Source organism: Achroia grisella, unplaced genomic scaffold, assembly GCF_030625045.1.
Source record: "Achroia grisella isolate CSIRO2021 unplaced genomic scaffold, CSIRO_AGI_Agris_v1 utg452, whole genome shotgun sequence".
NCBI classification, from domain to species: domain Eukaryota; kingdom Metazoa; phylum Arthropoda; class Insecta; order Lepidoptera; family Pyralidae; genus Achroia; species Achroia grisella.
The window spans coordinates 464,614-487,406 of record NW_026712864.1 but is presented as its reverse complement, the minus strand read 5'-3'; the positions used below and the strand labels follow the sequence as shown (position 1 = coordinate 487,406).

General features: G+C 33.0%; 2 protein-coding genes across 5 annotated transcripts in view; both read right to left on the bottom strand.

Annotated features, from left to right (window-relative positions):
- Positions 1-324: 324 nt before the first annotated feature.
- On the bottom strand, positions 325-11,948 carry LOC131845107 (zinc finger protein 91-like). Of its 2 annotated transcripts, none has more exons than XM_059194143.1 (5): positions 11,619-11,948; positions 10,832-10,978; positions 10,660-10,740; positions 9,715-9,795; positions 325-7,198 (listed from the first exon to the last, which is right to left on the bottom strand). In XM_059194143.1, the coding sequence occupies exons 1-5, from the start codon at positions 11,757-11,759 to the stop codon at positions 2,930-2,932; spliced, it is 4,719 nt and encodes a 1,572-aa protein (XP_059050126.1). In that variant the 5' UTR covers positions 11,760-11,948; the 3' UTR covers positions 325-2,929. The 2 variants fall into 2 exon arrangements, with proteins under 2 accessions (XP_059050126.1, XP_059050127.1); XM_059194144.1 differs by lacking the exon at positions 11,619-11,948 and adding an exon at positions 11,205-11,548.
- Positions 11,949-18,759: 6,811 nt separating this feature from the next.
- The window catches only part of LOC131845092 (ras-related protein Rab-37), a 71,227-nt gene continuing 67,193 nt past the window's right edge, over positions 18,760-22,793 (bottom strand). For all 3 annotated transcript variants that reach the window (XM_059194115.1, XM_059194116.1, XM_059194114.1), the window contains 3 exons: positions 21,589-21,697; positions 20,173-20,283; positions 18,760-19,389 (listed from right to left, as the gene is read on the bottom strand). In XM_059194115.1, coding sequence (XP_059050098.1) covers positions 19,148-19,389; positions 20,173-20,283; positions 21,589-21,697 — 462 coding nt within the window. In that variant the 3' untranslated portion in view covers positions 18,760-19,147. The remainder of the gene's footprint in view (positions 19,390-20,172; positions 20,284-21,588; positions 21,698-22,793) is intronic.

Genomic DNA, 22,793 nt, shown 5'->3' with positions numbered 1-22,793 from the left:
CCCACTATAGTGGATCACACAGGGTGTAACCATAAAAATAATACGAAACAAGTGATAGAAATACTTGTATATTTTTGTAACATAATACACCCAGCTAAATATACAAACCACAGAATATTTAATACTACTCAATTATATGCCTTTGAATACAATACTTTGTATCGACCGGGGATGAAGCCGACATCATCGGAAGGAGAAACATTGAAATCCCTACACCACCAAGAATGTCTAAAGTAAACATGTAAGTATTTGATTGTATAACAGGTGGCTATAAAAATAAAGTATATACTACCTACTGAACTCATTGAAATAAAAACACAAAGGTAAGTTTTAAGTCTCTTTATTAATCAAACCACAAAGATGACAAAAGAAAACCTCATCTATGGACAGTGTCGTTCTGTGACAAAGCGCTTTCTTCGTACACGAATATTCATGTTAATTAAATACAAGCCAAATATAATTAAATATAAAGCCCGTTACGCCCGCCTTCTTTATAAAGTATAACGAAAACAGCGCCTTAACACAAACGTAGAGAATTGACTATATTAAACATTGACATTAATCGTTCGAAATCAACGATATAACGTCACGAAATTGTGAAAATCTCGTAAGAAAATACTGCAATAACTATTCTCTTTCATTTTCATTAAGAATAATAGAATTATGTATCTCACATGATAGAAAAAAATACAATTGTTCCATGCTGTTTCCAACATCCAGCAAAATTTCTTGCGTTCCTACGCGATTTTCACAATAAACTGAAGATAGGCAGTAAATATGCTTACAGACTGTAATTAAAAACATATAATATTAAAAACTGTATGAAACAGGTAAATGTTACTTAACACATACCGTATTATATATAATATATAAATGCGATCTTAATTAAAAGTATTGTTTCTGTACATGATCAATTTACATTTTTACACGTCTAAACTAATGTAGTAGTCTTTGTAACTAGCTTCTGCGAAGTAAATCCCACGGGATTTATTACATCCTGTCAAGATATAGAATACACGTTTTCCATTGAATACCTACCGTTTAACAACCGGTAGTGACTGCAATACGAAACAAGTGTAAGCATGTTGTAATAGACCTACTTAAAACTCAGTGTCAACATTTGTGTATCACAATGAAAGATGCACCACTTTTTTATATTCAGATATTACCATAATTTGATATAGACAAAAACTCGAAAAATATTTCTTTTGGCTTCTAGTACGCTTATAAAAAATCGCATCAGTATTTTCTCAATGCATTCCCATTGGCCATAATACAGTTTTATATAGCAAAGGAAAAAATCAATTTGGCACAATCCAATATATGTATACAGTAAATCTGATTTCAAATATTTATTGATGATAAAATAACTAATAGCCCACATTCATATACGCAAGTTTTACTTATATAAATATATTTTACATAAACAACTGGCAACAAAATTTATGTAGATATTTAAAGTTTTTTAAAAACGTAATTTGTCCTTTTTTTTAGATATTTTTTGCATAATAATTTATATCCCAGGTTTTAAATTAAAATTTACTCACAATAGCAAAACTTACATGTGGAAACGCTTAAAAAAATATAAAGGTAATAACTAAGTTCCGTTTCTCAATAGAACTAAAAACATTTACAATACTGGTATTCAAAATTATTGTCAAGTTTAAATTTTAAATTAAGTGGTACAGTACATTATAGAATATTATTAATGATATTTTAAATGTAGAAATGTAGGACTACATTTCAAAAGTGTAACAGAGATCAATTTTACGCATATACTTTAAAAATATGATGGAAATAAAAATTGTTGTCAATCTGTACCTCGTAAATGATTTCACATACCAATTTGTAAACAGTCAAGAGTATATTTATAAATCGTCAAACAAAAATCATGATATATAATATAAAACACACATGTAGTCATGTAATTATTTGAATTTGATTGAAACCCTTAAAATGGCCTTAAGTATTGAGTATGTGATAAATTTATATGCATAAATAAAACTTAGTGTTGTAAACCTGACTTAATTATTAGGCCATATCCAATAATTAAAACAAATCACATTCGTAATAATGTTTCACCATAGATGAGGTGATATGCTCTTAGTGGTACATTTAATTTATATAAAATATACACTTGCAATTACTAAAAATAATCAGTACATTGTATTTTAATAGAAACTAAAATTATTTTTTTTCGAATTCAAATCATTAGCAAACTGCATTAATTATAGATAATATTTACATGATAAAAGTAAATGTACCTAACTATTTATTAATAAAAGTGAAATTAAACTAAGATCAACGATATAAAATAAAATTAACAACATATTCATGTTCAAAATACATGTGAACGAAGTATTGAAATCTTCCAATTCTGTATGTTACTGACTGATTATTGACTATACTTTAAAAATTTTGGCCCATGATAATATCAATATAGTATAAACTAATACATACAATATTTAATTTACATACCATAATTTGTATTCGTAAATTATGATAAGTACTACGTACATTTTTAATAAAGACAATATTTATTGTAAAATTAGCCATTACAGTTTGTACACCAACCATACAAGTCTTCATAATCACAATTGATAGACCAGTAGAATAAATTAATAATTAAAAATGAGCAAGAACTAGAAACCATATTTTATAAGTAATAAATGAAAAAATAATATAGATTACAATAATAATAAAAAAAAAACAAAATAATAGGGAATGACACATCTATTACACTATTCACCCACCACACAGTCAAACTGGGACACAAAAGTCTTGGTTTTATATCGATTTATTTACATCTATAGAAAAAAATTGGACTACTGTGTCGACGACAATTCAGCCCGCGCAGTACAATTAAACATATAATTGAAACAAATGCCCCTATTTCTAAATATCACTGTGAACTGTCCTTTGTTCCGAATCAATGAGATGTTTCTATGTGTCGCTGCAGACTCTTCTTGTTCATATAGAAGCGATCACACATTGCGCAAGGGAAAAAAACCTTTTCGTTGTCAGAATGTCTTGCGCGAGTATGAGATGATAAGTCTAAAGCTCTGGCAAAGTACACTTTGCATATGTTGCAAAAGAATTTAGTGGGAGTCGCGTGCATAGAGCGATGCGCGATCAGATCGCGAGGAGTTGCCACTCCATCACCGCACTGGGCGCATGTAAATTCCCCAGGTTGAGCTATAGGCGCCCCTCCGTCGTCTTCCGATTCTTCAGATTCTTCACCATGGTGTCTCGTACGGTGAGATCTTAAAGCCTTTTCGTTATCGTATTGAGCGCCGCATAGATCACATGCATGGACATCATCTTCAGTTTCACCTTGACCAGTACCAGAGGAACTACCTTGACCACCTTCATAATGTTTCTTCATGTGGACGAGTAAAGTAGATTTTCTAGTGAAACTTTTCTCGCAGACTGGACAAAATACCGAATTAGGCTGGTGAACTTCGTCCATATGACGTTGATATGCCGCTCGTTTTGTAAATTCTTTATCACAAATTGTACAATATCTGTCGTCTAAGCTACCTGACGTATTTTGTTGCTCCATTTCTAAGGAATCGTCAGAACGCAATTTCTTATTTGGATTGACTACAGTAACTTCCACTTCTGGAGGTAATTTCCGTTTGACGACTGTAGAAGTCGGAGTAGTCGTATGTTGGACTCGTGCCAGTTGAACAGGGTCCACGACCTCATGTTTGCTAATCTTACTAGTTACTTTGTGTTGCGGCATCCATAATCCGCTATTGTTTGCAGCTGCTTTTCCATCAGGGGAACGTAAATGCCAACCACGGTGACTTTTAAGGGCTGCGATTGACGTATAACTCTTGTGACAAATCTCACAATCAAAAGTTTGTGGTTGCGACTGAATTTGATTTATACATTGGTGGTTTTGTAATGCGAGCAACCCAACAAATTGTTTACCACATGTATCACATGGATAGCGAGCTTGATAGTCAACATTTGGATCTACAGAATCTTGATCAACAGAATCATACTCCACTTCAACTTCTTCTTTCATATCTTGAGTCTTACTAGACCCTTGATTAGCATTATAGCCCAAAAGTTCTCGCGCATGTGCAGCTTTCAGATGCTCATAAAGTTCTAATGTTGAACTCAGAGGTTTACCACAAATTTTGCACATTTGTACACTAGATTTATGAACATTTTTTCTGTGACGATAGTAAGATTTTTTATCGGAGAATGAGATTTTACATATAGTGCAACTCGATCTACTACTACCTTCGCCTGCTGATGTTTGAGTTTCAGAATTGCCACCAGTACTGGCATTAATAATTCCATGTTTGGCGCGTTTATGCTTCCACAAACTAGTTACAATGGGGAACCGTTTGAAACAAAGTTCACATGAGAAGGGCATAGGGTCCTCAGGTGATTGTTGTACATTGTTACTAAAGTTGGCAAAATTAAAACTGTTGAACTGTGGTGTGGATAAAATTGCACCATTTTCATCGACATTATAATCATCTTCTTCGGTAGATGCCTGCATAGTATTTTCTTCACTATCATTTCTGTCAGTAAGTAGATCAGCATGTAAAACTTTCTTATGTTTCCAAATATTTTTCTTATGCATAAATCCTTTGCCACAAATATCACAAGAGTAAGGAGCATTGGGAACATTACAATTTGGCTTGAAAATAAAACCAGGTTGTACTGCTGAAAACTGTCTAATTGGTTTTCCAATAATCTGTGGTGCAAATCCTTTGGTTTCACCTGGTTTTCTATTTGTAGTAGGCACTTTTGCATGTATACGCATGTGGTTGGAGAATGCTTGACGACTTTTAAAGGATCTCACACAAATCTCACAGAAGGATGGAAAGCCAGGAGTAATACCAACACCAACTCCAGGGTGTACTTGCTGAACATGTTCAGATAACTTTTGAGGTGTACTGTACGAATTGGTACATATACTACAAGGATAGAATTTTACACGCAAGTGAGTGTTCTTGTGTTCAGCGAGCTCAGACGGTCGCAAGAATTTTTTATCACATTGATCGCAATGATGAGCAACTTGGTTATGTTCAGCGACTTGATGGTCTGTCCAAGCATCAACGGTTTCAAAAATGGCGTTGCATTCTGTACAAGAGTAATGATACTCCTCAGCTTCCTCCTTTACAAGAGACATATCAGGTTCAGTAGTTTGTACACCTAAAGTTCTGTCAGAATGTTCCATATAAATATGTTTATTAAGATCAGCAGCTTGTTCAAATTTAGACTCACAATGTTGGCAGTAATGAGGAGTTTCTTCATTATGAATAATTTTCAAATGTTTTACCAAATTTGGATAGCTACTGTTCTTCTTTCCACATATAGGACAATCTGTTGGTCGTCCATCAACACACTTACTCTGGTTATCACCTTGATCAAAGCTTCCTGCATGAACAGCTAATGCATGGTCATTAAAATCTTGCATATTTCCAAATTTCTCTGTACATAAGTCACAGGCAATATATACTGTACATTCGCCATTCCGAATATGTTTCTTAATTAAACTCCTATCCTTGAATCGCGATCCACAATGTACACATGCAAGAGGAACCCTTGATTGTCCATCTTCATGAACGTCCAAAACGTGTTTCATAATAAACTGTTTCAATTGGAACTTAGCGGGACATAACTTGCAAGCGTAGGATCTAGCATTAAAAATATCTTTATATTGAACTTTATTATCCTTTGGTTCATCTTCGAGTACCAAATCATCTGTTATACCATTTTCGTTGTAAATTATTTTCCATAAATCTGTGCAGGTGTTAGATCTCATATGACTGAGCAATGCTCCTATATGTCCAAACGTCACTACGCAATTATAACATGTGTGTTTTGGAACCTTATGTCCATTTTTCTGCAAATGCTGAATCACAGCTTTTCTACGAGGATGTTCTCTATCGCAACAAAGACATCTTTTAGTATTTATCTGCTCTATGATATCCCGATATTTAGTAATAAAATCTCTTTGTGTTTTTGTTACATAAAGTTTATCTGGATCAAGATCTTTGATTGGTTCATCACCCTCATTATCATTTATATCAGCAGTCTCATCAAGTTCTTCTTCTTCCTCATTCATCTCACTATTATATGAGTTGGTTTGCAAGTCCTCGTTTATTTCTACCACAGGTGCTAATTCCATAGGTGGAAGATCGTCATCATCGTCGTCCTCATTTTCATCATGATTTACTTCTTGTTCTTCATTTTCTCGTTCTTCACCTTCGCCTTCATCTTTATTGTCATTGTCGCTTTTGAGCTCCTCATTGTTATCACCTGCCATATTTTCTTCTTTTTCAGAAACTTCTTCTGTTTCATCCTTTTCGTCACCTTGGGCGATATCCATGTTGTTTTCATCTTGTTGTATATTGTCATCGTTGTCATTGTCTATATTATTTTCATCTTCGTCTCCGTCATTTTCTTGTTGACGAGCTATTTCAATTTCATTATCGGAATCCATGTCAACTGTGTCATAATTTTGAATTTGATTATCACCATCTATCTCCTCTTCGCCTTGTGGCTCAAAAGCATCAGGCTCAGATAAAATAGTCTCTACTTGAAAAGAAGATATCTCTGGTTCGGATATTAAAGTTTCCGGACTTTCAGGTCCGGAATTCAGAATTTCAGGTTCAGAAACTAACACCTCCGGTTTCGATGTAAGTAAAGTTTTTAAAATCTGAGGTTCCTTTTTCTTTATTTGTAAATCTTTTAATGCTTTAATACGAAGTGGATAAGGCAGATTGTTTTGAGGAGTTTTAGATGCCTTAATAAGGATTGGTTTCGGCGGCACTTGAATCTTATGTGGTATCAATTTGGGAACTGGTTTTGGCATAAGTTGCATCTTGTGAGTGGGTATTAATCGTGCCTTTGGATTAAATGGATTAGGTCTTAGTTTGGGCTGCATGTGTGTGTGAGACTTTTTGGTTGTTATTTTGTTGGTGTACCTATCAAAACTGTGAGCGGTAAGTTCATGTCGCCTAGCATTATGAGAGTACCTGTAAGAGCGGCCACAAACGAGGCAATCTTTGGAAGCTAATTGCTGGATACCTTGGCGAGCGTGTAATGTCTCACCTGTGGGCCGCATCACGGTAATAGAAACTTCAGGCATAGCGATATTAGAAAAAGATTGCGTTGATTCATTTATCTCTTGTTCATCATCTTCTTCCTCTTTATCACTCTCCACACCCTGTAAATTAAGGATAAAAACATGTAATTACAATTATTCCATATTCGTAATGAACTGAAATTTAAAAATGATTTAAACAAGTTGATTATATCATGTACATTACAGTCTATTAATTTGTTAATTGGTTTATAGTTGTTTGTTATAAAGTAATAGTACACTTAGAATGAAATATTTTTATAAGCTCAAAGAGCTAAACAAATGCTCATATTATGTATTTACTGTACTGTATGTACTACTGTAGTTAAAAAAAATCCATTCATAGATTCCAAGAACAAACAAAAATAAACTTCTAAGACCTAAGAAGAATTTACCCATTCTATTTACCATGGAGTAATAATTTCTGGATAATGTTACATTCAATCTTTTTCTATCATAAAAACATTAAGTCAATGTTAACTATATCTACACTTACAATATTCTTTTACTTAATTACTAGTTTTAAATATTTCAATATTCATGCAACAGATGTTAAAATTGTTTATAATCATATTTATTCAAATAATTTCTTATGTCAAAATAGTAACAGCTAATAATAATAATTTATTTTGATACATATTACAATATTTCCAAATATAGGTAACTATAATAATAAAGAATAAAATATAAGGATACTTAATCCAACACTCTATTCAGTAAAATCAACAAGTAACATAAATATATTGAAGCTATGTGCATTCTAATAATGTATTGATGTAGTTATGCTGCACACATAGAACAAAACATAACAGAGTGCTCTTTACAAATAAACTGCCCACATTTGGTGCAGAATTGTCTTGTTCTTCTGTCCTTTTTTGTTGTAGTCCTGCAAATTCGACATCTCCTTCTGATATTAAAACGAGAACTACTATCATTTTCCAACACAGTTAAACATCTTTTTTTAAATGGAATCTCTATCACTGGTGACATTGGTTGATTACTTTCCAAAAGACTAACAGCTAATTCATTTACGAATAAACGACGTTTTATAATATTTGTAGAATTATTTTCACTCCACAACACTTGGGCATTTACTGATGCTATGTTAAGCAACGTAAAAAATAATGAAAGTGCCCAATCATTAGTATGCTGCATTGTTGTATAATAATGCATTAGTACATCAACCATTTCCACTGCAGATTGGTTCTTTTTATATGTGGATACAGCCATATTACTTCTATTATGACCCTTCTTATAAAATTTGTCATCATTTGTTACAATATTGATAGATTTTAATTTAGAATTAGTAAATGATGTAATAACAGTATCCTTATTCAGGTATCCTGTTAAAAATGTCTGACATTTTCTGTACTTTGAAATAAATAATGGTGGAACAATGTCATCTCTTGGATTTAGAGCAGCTATTGCACACAATTGATACTCATTCTTAAGAGTACATATCAAATCTAATGATGTGTACCAACTGTCCATAATTACAGTCTTTTCACTACCAGCTAAATGCTGAACCAATTTCTGTACTATGTCACTCGGTCCAAAGTAAGGATCTGTTATGACATCTATGTTACTCACATAGAATGTAGATGGATCTACTAAGACAACTAATTTTATTCCACTTTTAAGGGATTTTTTTACAATGTTGTATCGGAAGGGACATGGACCATAAACTGGCACAATAACTTCATCAATAACTCCAATATTTCCTATATCAAGTGCTGTCCTACAGTTCAATGCAAAAATCTCAAATACTTTACGTATACGTCTCATTACATCCATTTGAAGTATGCCATCACTAAATTCGTCAAACTGTATATTTTCAAGAATAAATTTAAACCTGTCATATTTCATAAAGCTTTGAATGCATGGCACACCATAATCATTGTTCCACATATCATTACAATTCTGATGAGTTGGCCTCATTATACCATGAAGATATAAAATACCAATAACGGTTTTAATATCACTGATATTTATTTTAGAGGAGGAATCATGGCCATTTCTCTGTATTTTATCATTGGTAGAAGCTACAATAATTTCAAGTATATCATTACTAAAAAACATTTGCCATGCATTCTTTGGCCATTGATAATGTCTATTACTGTCAACCTTTCTCTTCTTCAAATTACTAACTTTATTAGCACTACATGAATATAACACAGGATCTTTAGAAAGTAATGTCTTATTTTTACAGATGTAACCATTCTTAAAATCAATATAGCAATCATCTATGTGTTGGAGTTCAGTTTCTGAATCTGAGTCATGATCAGACTGGTGTATGTTGTCATACTCCTCTGTGGTTTGCAGGGAATTTATGACATCATCATCTTGAACAATGTCCAGTATGGCATGGACTCGGTGCCAATCCATTCGAGGATCAACACATCTCTGTGAATGAAATTAATCCCATTGAACTATCCTCACAGAAGAATCTCCAAATGAGATTACATAATAAATAAATATAATATAACATAACATAATATAAAATAAATGGAGTGTTGTATTAAATATCATTGTAGTATTCTACTATGCAATAACTGAGTACTTGTATAAAATGATAAGGAAATTGGATGTGTAATCTATACCTTATCACTCCTTGGCGTGAGTCCCAATGATGCCAAGATTGGTGGGCCTTCTGGTTGTAGTTTGGCCGAATTGGTGCCATTCTGTAATATTCAAATAAAGATTATGATTATTTGTTGTGGCAATTATCATGTTTGAAATGGCATCATACTAAAGTTCTAAATGTGAAAATTTGTAAAGTTACAGATAGTAGAGGTTAGTTACTCAATTGTATTTAAATAGCTGAAATGTAATAAAATGCCTAGTTGAGTTTTAATTCACATAAGTAATGTTGCAGGTTGCAATTATTTATACCTATATATTAATTTAATAAATTGTAAATCCCCAATATGTCTGAGACAATAATTTAATATATATATATACCTATATAAATAATTTAACAATTCTTAATGTTTCAAAATATAATATATATAATACAAAAATCTAATTTAAAACCTCATAAAGTTTATTAATTAGTAAGAAAAGTAATTAAATATAATAGTGTTGGCACTTGGTCGACTCTTAACTATCTGGTGCAAAAATATGAAATAACAATAATATTATATACATTAACACCAGACATTCTAGATTAATTGGTCTGTGAATATTTAGAATTTAAATATTTAGATTTACTATATATTATTACAAATTGAAAAGGACTATTTCTAACCTAATTTAAAGGCAATATTGTTAAGTTCTATGTTAAAAGAGGATGAAAATTATTCTTTATCAATTTAATAGGTCTTCATAATTATACCAGTAATAATGTCACCACACTTAAGGAGGACAGTATACTATCACAATCATACTCCATATAAACTGACTTGACAACAAGTCAATTGTCCTTGACACCAAAAAGCTATTGTGCAGATAGACTGAGATATTGATTAATCATCATTTTACTGAGCATAGCCAACTCATAACAAGACAGAAACCATAAAAAATAAATATAATTCTGATTAACATACCTCATTGTCTGGGTAGGAACCATCAATGACCACTCCATCATCATAAGTTTCATCAGTTATTGGCTCACTTTTTATGTTGACCTGGAAATTCATAGTTATGTTTGAAAAAAGATGCACATACTAATTAATAAATGACAGTTCCATGATTAAATATCAAGAAAAACAAACCCACCTCTTCTAGTTGGTTGCCATCTTTATTCAATAGAGATTCTAGTTTGTTTTGTGTCCTTTCACACACAGACTTAAATATATGCCAGTTATTTACATTGTCCATACATTTCCTGCATACATTGGTAGGCAGGTCGTCATTTTCGGTTATCTGAAAAAATAACAATCATACGCAATCATAAAGGGAACGTGAGTCGTGCGCGTTTCATCAGAACGAGCGAGGCGAAACCGCGCCTCATGTCTACATAGATACGCGAGGAGAAACTAAGTAGGTAGGCGTAGGTATATCGGAGCGGCTGGCTCCTCGACCGCATAAGTAGAAGCGAGTCGAGTGGCAGTCAGCGTGCCCCTCGAGGGTTACCGCTCGATATACGCACACAGCTATAGCGCACTCACGCCGACACCGACGCCCGACCCGCTCGAGGGACGAGCCGCCGAGCTGCAAAGCCCCTGGTCTCGTCCGATAAATCAATACACCCGATGTCCAACGCGGAACCAAGCTAACGATACGCAGACCCCCGCCCTGCCAGACCCCCGGGAATAAAACTAAACCCGACCCTCATGATACGCGCCATTCCTTGCCGGCTGAACGGAATGCGACGCGACGCGACCACGAGTCGAGCGATAGCCGTGGAACATTACAAAATGGTGGACGATCTTACGACATCTCCACCCAAACGTCGCGCTGCCTGTCATCGTACGATCCGGGGCAGATGACAAGTTCTCATATACACCAAGGGTCTACTTTCACTAAAAACTGCATACTATCGCTTATTTTACATATTACATACCTGTACAGAGACACAATCCTTTATTTTGTTTGCAAGGACGGGAGGTTCCGACTCATCCGGACTGGTGGTAGGAAAAATCGGCACTAATTCGCCTCGAGATGACAAGCACAGTCTACAAACACGATCATAATTCACACTCATTGTAAATAAACACAATTTAAAACGTATTAACACATTTATGAAGTTTAATTTAAAGACGCCATGTCACCACGAGCCCTTCAACACAAAGCACTGCACATCGTTCTAACTTGAGCACGAAAGCGGCTGATGATGAGCACGAGAAGTCGATAGGTTCGGGACGGCTGGCTCGACTCGCCGACCACCTGTCGTTCTGCGCATGTGCGCGTAGAGTGGCGTCAGTGTGGCCAACATAATAATCGCAAACAGTGACTAAACTCAGAGGTAGCAAACTATTAACATTATGTATATATTATTTTTTACGGAATATAAATAATTGAAACAAAAACTTTAATTAAACGAAATACAAAATAGTAGTAATTTAAAAATTGATCTAGCATATAATTTGTGTTGTTGCATAACGGATATAAATGTTACGGAAATGCTACTAGTACTAATAGAATTATTTAAATATATATCTAATTTATGTATGATTAGTTTGTGATTTAAAAAACACTTTTAAATATGTAATAGAACTTTGGACTTATTTAGCAAGTGTGTTACGTATAAGGTACATTTTCCTTTAATTCAACTTTATATTCTAAAGAAAATACATTCTTAAACGATCAAACCTTTTAGCTTTTTATGACCTAATCACGCGTATTCAAGGTGAGATCGGATACACTTTTAAACAGATTCAAAACGCTTATCTACATATTATATCAGAAATTCAGATTCAGAGTTCTAGTGTTTTTTTAATATACTTATTATACAGTTTTTATTTATTATAAGTATAATAAAAAAATACTAGAATGAGTTAATTAATTTTTAGGTTATTTGACATGCTGTACTCACCTATAAGTAATTGTATATTTACAAACTACTCACATGTAAATTATTTTGTATAAATGCAACACTTTTAATGATCCCATATGATAATTAAAAAACTTTGACTATCTATATGCATAATTATATAAACATTATAGGGATTATCACTGCTAATTCCCATGTAAATTTAGGGATTCTTGATATTTATTACGTATTCACTATAGGTACCCAAATATCTAAAGATACTTAAATTTAAAATTAAAATCAAGTTTATTGTTACGGTTTCTTTGTAAATGTATATTTTGTTTTAAATTTCCAACTAAAGTTATGTAAACATTTAATTTAAAATTACGTAACGGATGTAACTTTTAGACAAATTGAACAAATGTTGACAACCTCTGATCCGTATAACCTCTCCCTTTCTATCATGATAACAAACATGGCGGCAAGTTTAAACATCGGAGATCATGACAGCTGCTTCAAGAAGCGGGAAAATACAAAACTCGATAAAATTGTATGTAACTCTCATAATGTAGCAGACATATTTTTATTTGTTTATAAAGAAAATGTGTACTTTAGAACTCAACTTATACATTGCTGTTAATATTCAACAGTATAAAGACAAACCGACCTATGTTAAGAATATGGTTATCACTGTCTCACTTTATGCACATTTTATAATTGGCTACAGATATAGGTATATATATATATACTTACAGAAACATTCATAATACCTGTAACCTAGTAACTATAGTTTTGTTAAAGATACTGTAAAATGTATAAAATGCAAATTGGATTCCAGTCTCCGCAATTAGCGTTGTGCGTGTAGAGCCAGGCTACTAAAGTAGCCAGCCAAGCTCCTTCCAAAAGCGCAGAAGTTTCCAGGTGTCTTCAAGGTGTGGTTTTAGGCTTCATGGAGACTAGACTAGAGAGATTAGACCTAACCGTTCCGAATATTTGTTTTCGTTGTGTGGCTACTGCTACGCACTCCAGGATTACGTGAGCAGCCGTTTCTTCGGCTTCAAAGCAGCCCCAACAAAAGGGTCTGTAGCGCTTATTGTGTACAGGTGTTTGTTTAAGGGACAATGCCCCGTTTAAAGATACTGTAGTAATTGCTCTATACTAGGCCGTTTGCAACAGATGTTAGCGTTAGTCAGTTCTTCAATGTTTGTTGCCGGCCAATTGTTATTTTTTTCAGATTCTACAAAGAAAGGCTCCGGAATGGCGTTACAGGTAAGAATACAGCTGTAGGTACCCATGAGTTTGACTTTTACCCTGGTATTACCAGTTACCAGATGTCTAGAAAGATATTGTGAATTAATGAATGAAGAAATGTGATTCTTTAAAAATAACAAAATATGTGTTTAATACCATTTTATTCAATTTATACATAAGCAACATTAAATGTCACAACATTTACACAAAAATTACAATCTTTTATTGTTTTCCATAGCAGTTATTATATATGTATTTTACAATATTAGATATAATGAGATGAGAACAATATTAGTTAAGCCTAATTTACATTTTGTAAGTAGTACCACGTGTAGGTATGGGTATAGAACGTGATTCATAATAACAGTTTCATAAATCTATATTTACTAATTTAAGTATCTGTAGAGAAATGACCCATTCATTTCACAAAAAATCCTGAATTTCTTATGACTATGTACTCTTTATGTTAATAAAAGAATCATTCGGCACTGAGCACGAAACTTTTTCTTTCTAGCTAATTAATGAACGAAATTATTATTAAAATAGTTTAATCTATAGTTGCTTAATATAAATTATAATTTATATATTTAAATAGAACACAATTCTTATATTTTTAAATAAATTAGAAAAATGCAATTGGGAATTTCACAATTTTATTTGGTTCTATTTCTTTTTTTAATACCTATGTAAATTCGTATAATTAGTAGGTAGGACCAATGTAATTTGGGTTTGTAAAATTTTAATAATAGATATAAATCGAATTTTGTAAATTTTTTACTTTGTACATGGATGACAATCTCCTAAAGTATGGCAGTAGGTATCTAATTGAAGAATTCTTTCAGCATTTGAAAGGAATATTAATTCTAATAGATATAGAGTATATATCTGTCTGCATCCATATATATCGACTGATAGAAGATAGAGCAACAATACAGCCACCAATATCGTACGACGTAACTAAATTTGCGTATAAGTTTCTGACCCTAAATTAATTGCTGAGTTGCTGTACAATCTATATTACATACTAGCTGTACCCGCGACTTCGTCCGCCTGGAATTTACTTTATTTTTCTAAAATAAAAACAGCCTAAGTTACTCCTTATTACATCAGCTACCTGCCAATAAAAGTCCCTGCCAAAAAAAAAGGTTATTTCAATATTACAAACAGACAATTCAAATTTATTTATATGTATAGATATGAAATATGATGACGTCACTATACGAATCATAGTAGGACCGGCTTTATATAACCCGCCAAGTTTAAAATGCCTCTTGCACTCTAAGCATAGTATTAATGGAATAGCACATTTCAATCGACGTGTTATAATTTATTAAAAGCAATTCCTACCATGATTTTGCGAACCTGCATTTTCCTGAACGCTAAAAGGAAAATGATATAAAAATAACTAGTACTATAGCAGTCGTTTAATACTTTTGACGAACATAATCTTCACATGAATCTTATAAATAGACAATTATCGTCTAAAACCGTAATCAAACCGAGAGACAATATAGAAAAGATTGTTTCCCAAATTGACCCAATCGAGAATCAAACATGACACCTCATTTTACGTAAAACAATATTCCTACCTACCACACAAAAAGGACGTTGTACGCAAAAATATAGTAAAGTGTAGCCAAATCGATTATAAGCCATTTCTATATCGCCGACGATCTGGACAGCACCTAGACGCCAGCACTAAATCGTATGTAATTTAGCAAATAATAATGACTAAACAGAAACTGTAGTGACGAAGTCAAAATAATATGCCAATGCTTCTTTTCATCCTTACGATGTTAGAGAATACTTATCTTAATAATATTATAAACGTGAAAGTTTGTGAATACGGATGTTTGTTACTCTTTCATTCAAAAACTACTGAACGGATTTTGATGAAACTTTACAGTAATATAGCTTATGCATAATAATAACGCATAGCTTATATTTTTCATTGAAATTTATATATTGAAACTAGCTGACCCGGCAAACGGTGTTTTGCCATATAAATTAATATCGCTATTTAAAAATATGTGTTGGTGATAGAAGGGGGAAAATTTAGGGTAGTAGGTATGTATTTTTAATGCCACGTAATAAAAACTTAGGCAAAAAAATGAAAAACAAATATTTGGGATAAACATTTAGGGCTATAAAATTAGTTACACACCTATATATCTTGTTTATATAGAGTATAAACACGGTACCTGTGAACACGAGAATTTTATATATTATTTTAACGCGCGTGAAACCGTGGGCAGAGCTAGTATAGAAATAAAGTACAAATATGCATTATATTTCAGTGCAATCGAAATTAAGTCCTATTTCAAGCCGACTACTGCCGGGCTGCGTCCCACTAAACGTATACCATCTGAGGCCCATTGTAAATCAAACAATAGGGTGCCAGTACAGTGAGCACTGAACGAACATTGTGTTTAATCAATTTAAGAAACTACAACGTGAAGCTTTTTAGATAAAGGGTCCCCAACTAAAGTTTGAATTTTAACAAGTAACATGGCCTTTTGAACTAGGGACAGTCTCGAGCTAGGGACTCGTGGTATTATTGCCATTTTACATGCGCGGTATCAAGACAAATCCATGTGACGAGACCCTTGCTTAATTGTGAGACAAAGTTTTGAGTTTTTTTTTTGAGATATGAGTTCTTATTATGATGTTTATTACAGAGATAACTTATACTGGTGTTGTGTTGGGGGTGACGCTAGCCGTGTAGTAGTTGTACTTGCGATTTCGTCCGCCTGGAAAATCACTATTTTTTAATACAATATTTTTTAAATAAAAGTATCGTATGTTACTAATTATGACATTAGCTATCTGCGGTCAACCGCATTCAAATGTCTCTTTAAAATCGGTCCATATGTTGCAGTGATTAATAAGAACAAATAGACAGACAGAGTCGAAATATTTTAATTTAATTTTTGATGCAAGTATCATATACACAAATGCATTTAGTGAAAAGCTGTTAGTTTGAAAGTGTCTGTAACACTTTAATTTCATTTAATCTATTCATTTATAACTGTCCCATATTCCCGATAATGTGGTGAATCCTTAAGAAATTAAGATACTGGTACTATATTAACTTAAAACAATTGGGGACCACCGCTTACATACTACCTCAAGGTATATCCTTCGGTAATCTTATATATATTACTATTTTATCTATATAAATATTATGGGACATATTTATTTTGTATTTGTTTAAAGAAATATGTGAACATTTATGAACACTTTTTATCTTGTTTGATTAATATTATTATACAAAAAGAAACGTAATTGACCACTTTGAATTTGTTTGAAAATAATATTTACATACACAATCTGCTAGTAATAGTTGGTTACGTTGGGCCTTAGTCATATCACTCAATGTCATGTAAGTTTTTTTTAATGTTAATCTATCATGCACACCTATTTCTATATTTAGTGATGCTTGTACCATGGGTATGATGCATATGTTGTATGCATGTACTACAGAGAGAACCTGACCAACCCATACCAATACAACAGATTTTTGTTTTGTTCGGTCTAGAAAAAGAAGAGGTGAAAAGGAAGAGGTTCAAAAAAGAGGGCGAATGCAAAGGGTACTACACCCGTGGAATGGCTTGTGGAACAGCTAAAGACCGGGTTTAATCACTATTCTAATATCTACGGATGACCGTAGCCTTTACAGCTTCACGGGACGAAAAATAGGGCAAAGGACACTCGAAAGGGCTTATGGAACGCTTGAAGATTCCAGTGACGGTTAGGTCGTGTATCTAACTGAAGGGATCGTTTCTAGGCGATTCGGACCTCGGCTTCTCTCTCTAATTTCCTTCCCCGGCAGGAGATCAATCCAAGAGGCAACCGGGGCGGGAGTGCCGGACTGTTCAATAATGACAAACAAGAATGTTTTCTTCTAAGGTATTAAGGTACCTCGTACTCGTACACTTGTAAAGATGATTACTGTTGCTTGTCTACCGTTCTTTTTATAAATATTTGTTTTATTTTGATTAATCATTTCACGTCACTTTAATTTTTCTTTGTGTGCCCTCTCGGGAATTATACATATAAATACAATTATTATAGTTTTTTTTTAATATATAATGGAAATAATATACATATGTACTTATCAACAATAACTAACGTTGATTAAATCTAAAATTAATAGACAATTAACTAAGTACATTTTTACAAGCTTCATAAACTAAAACGACAAATTTCTGTTTAGTTATATATTTTTTTACAAGTTTTAAATAGCTAAACTTACTATAGAAACCGCCATAGCCTAGTGCTGTACTATCCCACTTCACAGACCTGAGTGATCGTGGATTCGAATTCGGCGGACATTAAAACTTTAATCAATTTAAATATCTGATTAGCTCTCCGGTGATGGAAAACACCGATATGTTCAGAGATATGTGGGCAAGTCAAGTGTTACGTTTAACCACAACGTCGGGACTTGACCGTGCTTTTACTACCCCATTTAAGATTACAGTCGCAAGGGTATTTAATTTTATGATAAATATATTAAATAAGTATAATACGTTTTAGCTACAATATTAACAACCATATCTAAATCAGTGAATATTTATCCTGAGTACATTTACAATTAGATACTTAGGTTATAGGTTGGTTCCTACCAGGTATCCGGGTTAAGTTATAATTTGTTATATATTAAGTTAAGAATTTATTCATTATATTAGTCTAACAAACAAAAATGTTAAAATTGTATAAGTACAAAGTACTTAGGTCCAATAAAAATACATTACACTTGTGCATACACACTATGTTTTTGTCATGTAAATAAATATCTATATAATTAAAGATAAACAAACAAAGAGAAAAGAAATACGAAGTTTCAAAAAATTCTGTAAATCCGCTGTAAGTAGGTTAGGTAGTTACGTTTGTGGCTTGGACCTTCCAAGCCACAAACGTAACATTACGTACCTACCTAGAAATATATTTGAATTGCTTGCGATGAATGTTTTTATTTATAAAGTAATAATGAATTAAGTTCCAATGAATTTAATATCAACATGTATAATTAATAGGTAAATGCTTATAAAGAGTAGTAGACTTTTTTTTTCTTTTTTCTATTTAAACAATCCATATGTGGATATTTTTTGAATGTATAGGGTACCTACCTAATAGAATTATCTACTTAATATTGAGTGTATGGTCATTATTCAATATTTAAAATATTTATATAAATAGAATTACTCATCATCACATCAAATACATTCATCAAAAGGCTTTTAATCAAAAAAACAGCATTGCCATACATCAGCATAATAATAATTTACATTTCATAAACTACAGACTTTTAAATGGTTCTTTATTTGAGATGACGTTCCAAATTTGAAATTGCCGCGCAAATATATTTATAAGCATGGCGGACACGAAGACCTCTGTTCCTGGGTCGGCTGCGCGCGCACCGATAGCCTCGAAGGGTCGACTGGGTTCGCTTTCGCGACTAGAGAGCGCGCTACGTGAGCGAACGCCGCTTCTACATTCAATCCGGTTTTGGCTGATGTCTCCATAAAGGCGACTTGGTATTCTCTTGCCAAACGCTGCCCCTCCTCCCGCCTCACCGCTCTTTCTAGGCCGCTATCGGATTTGTTACCTGGAACACGGAGAATATGGTTACGGACTGATACCTGAGACGTGGAGAAAGTGAAGGCTGCTCGGCTTGGTTTGGTTGGTTGGTTGTGTTAATCTACTTTGTATTCCTTTTGTAATACACCACAAAAGATTGTTTCTTTTTCTCGAAATTACAGATTAATCATAATAATAATAATTTAATAGCAGTCATATGGTTGAGTTGGGTATTGGCTTTACTAGAGGGACTTTACCCATATTGTGACAGATCAATCGTCTAATATGGTAGGTAATAACAGGATAAATTCTGGTCTTGGACAAAAACATGCCCAGTTGTGGGAATATAATGTGTTATAATGTTATGATGATGAATTGATACAGGCCATGGTTGCTTGGATTGTATGATTCATTCTGGTTCAAAAGTAAGATATTGAAGCTGACCTCTAGAGTCTAGAGAGTAGGGTTAGTAAGGACTAATTTTTGACACTATTAGATCCACAACCAACCAACAGTCGTAGCAGGGCTACATCAGGCGTCACTATTATATTATGCCCTTACAAACCGTACTAAGCCATAATTCTTGTTAAGTCTCTTACAGTAGCATAAAAAAGTTTAGTATAGTCATACCGCATTCTTAAAAAATATTTTTTAATATTACTTTTTTCTTGAAAAGTAATTTCATTTGTTTTTTTTAAGGCGTCGTACTTTTTATGGTATTTGTATACATTATTTGTCCAAAGTGATTTTTATGTTCTAATGTTGTTACTACACAATGTCCAAAAGAAAACAGCCATATTGATTAGATTACCTAAAAGCATGATGACGACATCGTCTTGTGCGTACTCTCGTATCTCGCCGAGCCAGGCACGGATATTGTCGAAGCTGGTCTTGTTCGTCACGTCGTATAACAGGAGCAGAGCTGGTACAATAGAACAGATAACATTCCTATATTATCTAATTATGGATATTCTTTAAAAAAAGCAGCAATCTATTGACCTAAAACAAATTATCTTCTATATTATAGGTAATTCCTTTTGGTCCTGTTTAGTTCCTTTTTTAAATAGAAACTAAACTCAAAAAATTTATAGGTTTGAAATACTTGAACAGAAGTGGAAGTCGAGTTCTTTGAATTATTTTAATTTTATTTCATTAGAGTGGCAAACAAGCTGACGGTTCTCGTAATAGTAAGTGGTAACCGTCGCCTATATAATAATCTTTATTTGTCTCAAACAGAAACTTTTTACACATTACAACTATTGCCCATAGAATAATATAATTTAAAAACTAATTAATGAGACAAAACGGTCTATAACTCAATGAGGGTGTATATACTTGAACAGCATTATGGACATCACGTTATCATATCATGTGACGCCTGTGATACCATACATGCGTTGCCATTCCAGAGGAGTAAGATGTCATCCCTCTTATCCTGTAATTTCAGTAGGGATATAGACTCGTTTTCATTTGACATTACTTGTAGATGGAATATCCGGAGAGTGTCAATTTTAGGATTGAAGTAAATTTTAATCTGAATCTATATTATTTTTGTCAACAAAATGTCAAAATTAACAAAATTATTAATTGACTTCTTTCAACGCCAGGAAAAAGATGGCCTATTACCATAATCGTTATTATACGTTTTATAGTTAAAAGGACAGACAGTTAAACTTTAGTAAAAGTATACAATATTAGTCTGTATGGGACATGTTCTCTCACCAAGGAATAGAAGAATATTATAAGAGGAAGACATAACTGGGCCATTCGAGTCCCACCCGCGATCTGGTTTATATAATTAATGTCTAATGAAGTAGGCAAGTATACAGAGCTATAGTAGAGGTCGATGGTGTCATACGTTATCTATGACGAGCTCATAATGTTATAAGTACACTGTGGTACACTGAATTCATTTATATTACTGTAGTAGGTAGTTATACTAACGTAAGTATGTGATAGAAAACTTAGCATCTTTATTCTTTGGGCATTTATTTATAACTGCTGATTTAAATGAATAACTTTTTCTGTCAAAACATCTCACATGTGCGTTAACCAACATATAGATGGCACTAGTTGTACATGTACCAAATTAGAATAACGTCTATCATTGTAGGTAATTAATAATTAAAGTTTAGTAAATAAATGTAAATAGCATTTAGTAAATAAATACAAATAGCATTATAAGTTACCTTAATTTATTTTAAATACGTTTTTTAAGTCTACATACCATGTGCATCTCTGTAGTATGCGTGCGTGACGCTACGGAAGCGCTCTTGGCCCGCGGTGTCCCAAATCTGAAGCTTTACTTTGACGCCATCGACTGACACAACCTTATTCTGTGAACAGACAGATGGCGCTAGTTGTATAAAATAATAACAGGAAAAAGGCGTCAATCGAATTGTTTAGGATAACTCAAAAACTACTGGTCAAATATTGTTTATGCCATCCTTCCGCTCTGTAATAAAAAAATATATTCTGTATGTGTGTCTTTTGTAAAGGAATTGTATTTTCGCTCCAATGATTCCCACACAGTTAAGAAAGACATATTTAAAAAATATCTGTGTTCTTTTCTTAAAAGTAATAAAATACAATGTAGCAAAGAGGTTTCATACTGTTCTAAATAACAATACCTAACGTCTTAGACAGATCTTGACAATATTTATATTGGACTACATGAAATGAGAACAGGTTCAAATAAAAGAATATTATTAAAATCATTTACCTAGAAAAAGGAGCTATGCTAACAAACTTCTTTCGTTTTGTTCGTTGAAAATACATTAGTACCTACCTAAGTGGGAGGTTGCGATTGGATCTTTGTTTAATATTTGCATACATTACTGATTCCTTTAGTGTATTTTTATTTGTAGCAACTCATCGGAGTCTCTTTAGATATAGAATACTAGTTACAAAATCCGGCGTTGTTAGGAAACACCCAGCAAAACACACAATAACTTTGTGTGTTTTGTATATATTAGCATAATATAACTACTACATTATAGGCATGCTTTAGTATTTTACAAGTAATTACATACAACTAAAAACAGTCTTATCTTATCTCTCTCTCGAACTAAGCAGAGCATATTCTGGATACTAAATACTGGACAACCGATCTACAAGTTGTATTTAGGTAGGTACTCTTTTTTTTCTAAACTAATTAATGGTCTATAAACAGTTATAAATGTTCAAATTGATCGTTTATTACCACCACTATCATAAATAACGAGAACCTACTTACTTATATAAAATATAAGATTATTAAATCAGATACTTAATATTATTAATTCATATTTGTTAATCTTACATCATCAAACAGTATTTATGCAAATAGTAGGTATATTTATGGGCTTCATTTAATTTTTCGTACCAGTTTTCTGTTTTCCGTATTTTTAGCAATATTAATTCGGTGTAGGTGTGTTATTTCAGGTTGCGAGA